Source organism: Pygoscelis adeliae, unplaced genomic scaffold (assembly GCF_000699105.1).
Source record: "Pygoscelis adeliae isolate BGI_AS28 unplaced genomic scaffold, ASM69910v1 Scaffold38, whole genome shotgun sequence".
In the NCBI taxonomy this organism is placed as follows: Eukaryota; Metazoa; Chordata; class Aves; order Sphenisciformes; family Spheniscidae; genus Pygoscelis; species Pygoscelis adeliae.
Window position 1 is genome coordinate 10715482 of NW_008825614.1, and position 6104 is coordinate 10721585.

Here is a 6104-nt window from a genome sequence, read left to right on the forward strand (position 1 = left end):
GCAGAGCTGGGATGATTCACATCGCTGGGAGCCCTGGGCAGATGTGTTGTGGGTAGTCTCTTAAGTCTTCGAATGCGGTAATATGGGAGAGGTCTATATGGATGAGTGGGGTCTGGGGTGTTAATACTTCTCTCCCTGTCCCTGGACACCGGCAGGAAGCGAGTCCTGGGACTTACGGATGGTATTCACAAACTGGGCACTGTGCGCTGGGAGCTGGCTCTGTGTCTCCTGCTGGCGTGGATCATCTGCTACTTCTGCATCTGGAAAGGGGTCAAGTCCACAGGCAAAGTAGGAATGGAGATTGTCCTCCTAGTCCATAAGCCTCCTTGTACCCATCTTACATTTCTTCCCCAATATCTTTTCCCTCTTCGTGAAGTGGAGGCAGGAGACACACAGCACCAAAGTCAAACCTAAAACCTGGTGGGACTATACTGATTTGCACTGGTTGTGTTTGACCTGTAAGAGGAAGAATAAAAGAGTAGATCAAACAGGGAGGGGAGAACAAAGACAGACCTAGGAACTGAGGGGTGTCTTGGGTCTTTTCCCTTGCAGATACCCACAGTGGCTGATGGAACCAGTGCCCTTGGGAACTATCCACTCACCAGTGTGTTGTCCTGGTGTGGCTTGCTGGTGTTTTTAACAAGATCCTCTGCAGTGGCAAACTTCCTATCCCTTGCAATAATTAAACACTTGAGCAAAATAGACAAGCTGCTGCTTGTAACCAGCTCAGTGAATAGATAATGAATCTCTCCTGTTTCTTTATCCTGCAAAATACTTGGGGTAGGAGAGGTGTCTTTGTGCTCTCCTTTGTACTCTTCCTGGCTCTGTGGTTTTTGGCTCAGTGGGTCATTTTTTGCATTTTAGTAGTGAGGCTGAAGCCAATGCTCCCTCCTGATGCTGAACCTGTAGATCAGGTGGACAGGTTATCCCTCTGGAGGGAATGAGTGTGTGATGCCTTGGGGTGGGTGTTAGAGATGCTGCTATGGCCTTGAGTTGTTCAGGACCTCCTTCCTTCCCAGAGCTGCAATGAGACAAGTGGGCTATTAATAATGGTTGGGTCTTGTGGGCGTCCAGGGGATGTCCCAATAGCAAAAGGAGGGGAACCAATTTCTGCAATGGCCTCTTCCTTCAAATCACTATCCCTAGTATTGGCAGATGTTCCCTGTAGTACTGGACACCTGTGTTTCAATGTCAAATCCCATCTCCCACCTTAAAACTGCACTGGGCACCCATTTTTAACAGAGCAAGACAATAGCTTGCTCTGCTTGCTAGGTTTCTCCCAACCTTTGCCGGTGACTCTGGCTCTTCCTAGTGTTGACCTGCTGTCATGATTTCTCAAGGAGTGAGAGCCAGACTTCACATCTATAGGGAGAGGGGATGCTCCACATTTTAAATCTTAAATCTCTGATGCTCCCTGGTTCGAATACCACAGCGCCATCTTCACAAAAGTTATCATTCTGATCTTGAGAGATTGGGTCCGAGAGGCTGTTTGATCTGCATGGAAGTGTACTTAAGTTGTCCCAGGTTCCCTTCAGCTCTCAGCCCTCTCTCCACCAAGTCTCTCCTTTGCCAAGTGCTGCTTTGGTGTGCGAAGCTTGCTTTGTAGGAGAAGGCTAAAGAAGTTCAGTCAGGCTGGTTGGGCTGATTGGGTTTGGCAAAGTCAGACCAGAAAGTGAGAGGAAACAATGAGAGCAGGTAGTAGCTGGAATGGTTTTCCTGGGACCACAGAAGATTTTTCCATCACAAGTTTTAGACTGCAGGGCTTACTTTTTACCACATAGATGTTATGGACATAGTGCAGCAATACAGGGTGGGTTTTTCTGTCCTGAGACATACCACAGGCCAGACAGGCCAGTTGTCTTCTCTGCAGGTAGTTATTTTGAGTTTTTACAGGGGCACTGTCAAAAAAATGACCTCCTTCCTTCTTTTTCCTCACTGACTACGTATTAGGATAAGCAGTAGGGAGGTCCCAGGAATTCTGAGTAGGTGCATAATTTTGTTTAACAGCTGCAGAGTAAACAGGATGTTGTGCTTGACTGAGAGGCTGCTCTAATCGGATAACCCTGCCAGACCCTTGTGTTTATGCTTCTGTGATTTAAGGAGTCCAAACTCAAAGAAACAATAGCAACCTCAGGAAAATAATTTCAAATAACTGTGTGAAGACTCATTTTCTTTAAAAGCCTTTTTCTTTTATTCATTTTGCCCACTCTTGTGCTCTTTCCATGTTTCCTTTCCTTATGAATTCAGATGATGTGTATAAATGTTCCCCAGAAGTGATTTCTGAAGGTAGAATTTAGTACTTGTGCCAAAAGTGCTCGCATTCTCATTCAATTGGGGAACAGCAAAAGTGCCATGTGCTGTGACTTATTTGACCAATTATCACTAAGCAGAAAAAATGTCATTTTAGGCCCCTTGCTATGAATCCATAGAGTAAACAAGCCTTCACATTACTTGGGTGAATTTTAATAATGAATAAATGTTCAGAAGTTGCAACTTGCTCGCAGATATTTTGCCAATAGAAAAAAAAATGTTACATTGGGCAATGGATTAGAGATGATTAATTCTACCGTAATATTTATTTAACATCACACATAAGAAGAAGTTAAAAGAAGGTTTTACAAAAATAATGGTCTGCTTTTTCGTTAAAGGCTTTGAGGTGCCCCCATTTTTTACCTGTGAGCTCAGAGGCATTGAAGGGATGAGAAAGCCACATGAGCACCCCTGGAAATAAGACCCCTCAGAGGTGTCTTAAATTGGGCAGCAAAAGTTGCTATTTAATTTGGAAAACTCTTGCTGGGAATAGGACCATTTTAATAACTCCTCATTAAAACTCAGTCACAGGAAGAGAACTGGGTTTCTTCTGCAGCTCTAGTAAGATGAAGAGAACAGCTGGTGAGCAAGGAAATTACACTGACTGGAAAGAGAAAATAAAGCCGAGCAGCCAGTGGCAGAGTCTTGGGTGAGGAACAAAATGTAGATTAACTAAATCACCAGTGAGATGTAACCTTGATTAATTTCTTTCCCACCCCTCTTTTACGTTAGCAGTAGCAGCTACAGCCAACAGCAGAGTCCAGGGATGTTTGCCAGGGTGGGGGTCTGCAGATGAGATGAAGTGATGCCTGCACCCCCTCCCTGCTGACCCCCTCTCCTCTTGTTTCCCTGTGCCCGCAGGTCGTTTACTTCACTGCCACCTTCCCGTATGTGATGCTCATCATCCTGCTGGTGCGAGGAGTCACGCTGCCTGGTGCTACTGAGGGGATAGTCTTCTACCTGAAGCCGGACATTTCCAGGCTGGCAGACCCGCAGGTGGGTGGGGGTCAGGCAGGTGCTGGCCATGGGAAGGTTTCCAGTGCTCTGACCCTTGCATCTGCTGTTAGCTGAGGATCTAGCTATCTCTTCTGAAGGGAGACCGGCGAACCAGTGAGACCTCCTTAAAAGAGCCGAGAGGGGTCTCGTCCTCCTGCAAAGCACAGCCTTTTTGCTCATGCATCTGCAGCATATGGGCATATTAGGTCATTTCCACTCATGGGCTCAGCAAAACCAGAAGAGTATATGAAATATTCAGCATGTAACAGATAATTTTGCTGGGTCTTAAATGCAAATAATTAAGGAAGGGGAGGGAAATGATCTACCACTTTTCATTTTTTTCTGGCCTGGTTAGCACTTAGTTTGGCTCCAACAGGACCCTCCCAGGGAGCGCAGGGCCCCTGTGCTTGCAGAGACTGAATGCATGCAGGTAACGCGGGCTGGGCAGCAGGTTCGCTTCACCTGTCCCAGGGGCTGGTCCCACTCACTTGGGTCAGCGTCTGGCCAAAGGGACCACGTCAGGTCCTGCCACCACTCACTGGAGCTCATGGAAACCCCTCCTGGCAGGGGGGATGCTGTGCCACCAGGGAGGGCAAGTCCGGATTAGGGCAGAGGGTGCAGCCAAACCCAGGACCCGCAGGGTAGCCTGAGTTGGCAGGAGGTGGGCAGCACCCCTGGGGGGCTGCGCAGGGCAGGCGGCAGGATCCCCCCGTTGGAGGATCCCCCAGGGTGTCTGCTCAGGCACCTTTCTGTAGCAGCAGGTTGCTTCCCTTCCCCACGTGGGCTCAGCAACGCTGTGCAGGCTGCCTCCGCCATCCCAGGGAGGTGCTAATGCAGACCCCCCCCAGAAGACCATTTAAATGACACTGCTGTTAATTATTCCACCGCTGAATCTTTTCATGGAGGCAGCCAAGCAATATGCTTAGCCCACAGTCTCAGCTTACCTCCCGCATCTTCCCAGATGGCCAAAGCCCCAACTGCTCCCAAACCAGCTGCCAAACACTGTCTTCCCCCAAATGGCTTTCAGATGCAATTATGTGTTGTCAATACAAAATCTGTGGTGCGCTGAATGCAAAGAGCCAGCTGAACGTAAATGGCATTTTAATATCAAAATAAATAACAGGGGGGTGACTGGGACTGAGTGTGTTTTATTCATGGTCAGAGCTTATTCACTGAAAACCTCCCTACCTTTCACAGTCTAACTAAAGCTGACACGGTGTTTCCAGGCTGCTGCAATGCAGCATAGCAGGAGCAAGAGATCCTGCTACTGAGTTTAGTCAGAATGTGGGGCTTTGGTGTAAAGTGGGATGTGTGTCCATGTCCATGCCTGAGGGGCTCCCATGTATGCATCTATCTGTGTGAGATCTGCGTGAATTTAAGCAGCAATGCCCGGGCTGGGATTTTTTGAAGGCTGCCAAATTGCATCTGCCTGGATGTTTGCAGCGGTGGGGGCTGCTTAGAGGAAAAAGAGGGTACGTGGGAACACACAGACAAACAGAAAGGTGGACTGTTTTCCTGCCTGTCTGCTAACTCAAAGCTCAGGGCTTTCCCTGGGAGGGTGTGAGAGCAGAGCTGCAGTTCAACCCACAACACATGGAGTGAACAAGCGACTCCTCCACGGGTGAGAGGGCTGGAGCAGCAGTGAACAAGCCCACTCAGCTTTTCCCATGCAATGCCAGAGCAAAGGGTAACCTGGGTCCATGACACCCCACCAGCCTGATATCTCTCAGCCCAGCAATTTTCCCCCTTTCACCCTGCACTGTGGCCTCAGAGACGTAGGAAAACAGATTCGAGAGCAGGGAAGGGAATGCACTGATCATGCAAAGGATTTGCTGGCCCTTGTTTGGGATGACTCACCAGTGGCTCTGCAAACCTTGAGCCACATAGGGTCCACAGACACCTGCAGTGCCAACTTCAGCTGGAGCCATGCTATCAGGGATGCCGTCTCCATCCAGAACGCAAAGGTGTGGGATGGAGGAGTGGTGTCAGGCATCGACTAATGCCCTGTGTTGTTTTGAGTGGGATGTGAAAATATGGTCCCCTCAGGAGCTTTTTCCTAGAGGACTTTCCATCCTATAGCTCAATTTTCCCAGAGAGTTATCCCAGTTTCTACACCCACTGAGCCTCTCTGTCTCATGCAGTTTGCTCTGCACTGATGAAGGGGTTGTTGCTAGATGGGGCATAGCCATTTGTTTATTTTATTGCTAGGTCTGGAGACCACTGACCTTCTCTGTTCCAGGTCTGGATGGATGCAGGCACTCAGATCTTCTTCTCTTACGCCATATGCCAGGGGTGCCTGACAGCTCTGGGCAGCTACAACAAATACACCAACAACTGTTACAGGTAAGAGGAGCCTCACATCCTTCTGGAAATTTGCACAGAGGCAAACAGCACAGAGCTGCATTTCAGGCAGGCTCGGTCCCCATGGGAGACCTTGAGTCATGCTGCTTTGACTAGTGCACCCTCAGTAAGTTTGCAGATGACACCAAGTTGGGTGGGAGTGTTGATCTGCTCGAGGGTAGGAAGGCTCTGCAGAGGGACCTGGACAGGCTGGATCGATGGGCCCAGGCCAACTGTATGAGATTCAACAAGGCCAAGTGCCCGGTCCTGCACTTCGGCCACAACAACTCCATGCAGCGCTACAGGCTTGGGGAAGAGTGGCTGGAAAGCTGCCCAGCAGAAAAGGACCTGGGGGTGTTGGTTGACAGCCGGCTGAACATGAGCCGGCAGTGTGCCCAGGCGGCCAAGAAGGCCAATGGCATCCTGGCCTGTATCAGAAATAGTGTGGCCAGCAGGAG

The 6104-nt window shown here is 49.2% G+C and overlaps 1 protein-coding gene across 1 annotated transcript in view; it reads left to right on the forward strand.

The window, feature by feature from the left end:
* The window catches only part of SLC6A12 (solute carrier family 6 (neurotransmitter transporter), member 12), a 50063-nt gene that overhangs the window by 24019 nt on the left and 19940 nt on the right, over positions 1-6104 (forward strand). Inside the window, exons 7-9 of the mRNA XM_009332897.1 lie at positions 156-288; positions 3172-3306; positions 5546-5649. Of these exons, the coding sequence (XP_009331172.1) occupies positions 156-288; positions 3172-3306; positions 5546-5649 (372 nt within the window). The remainder of the gene's footprint in view (positions 1-155; positions 289-3171; positions 3307-5545; positions 5650-6104) is intronic.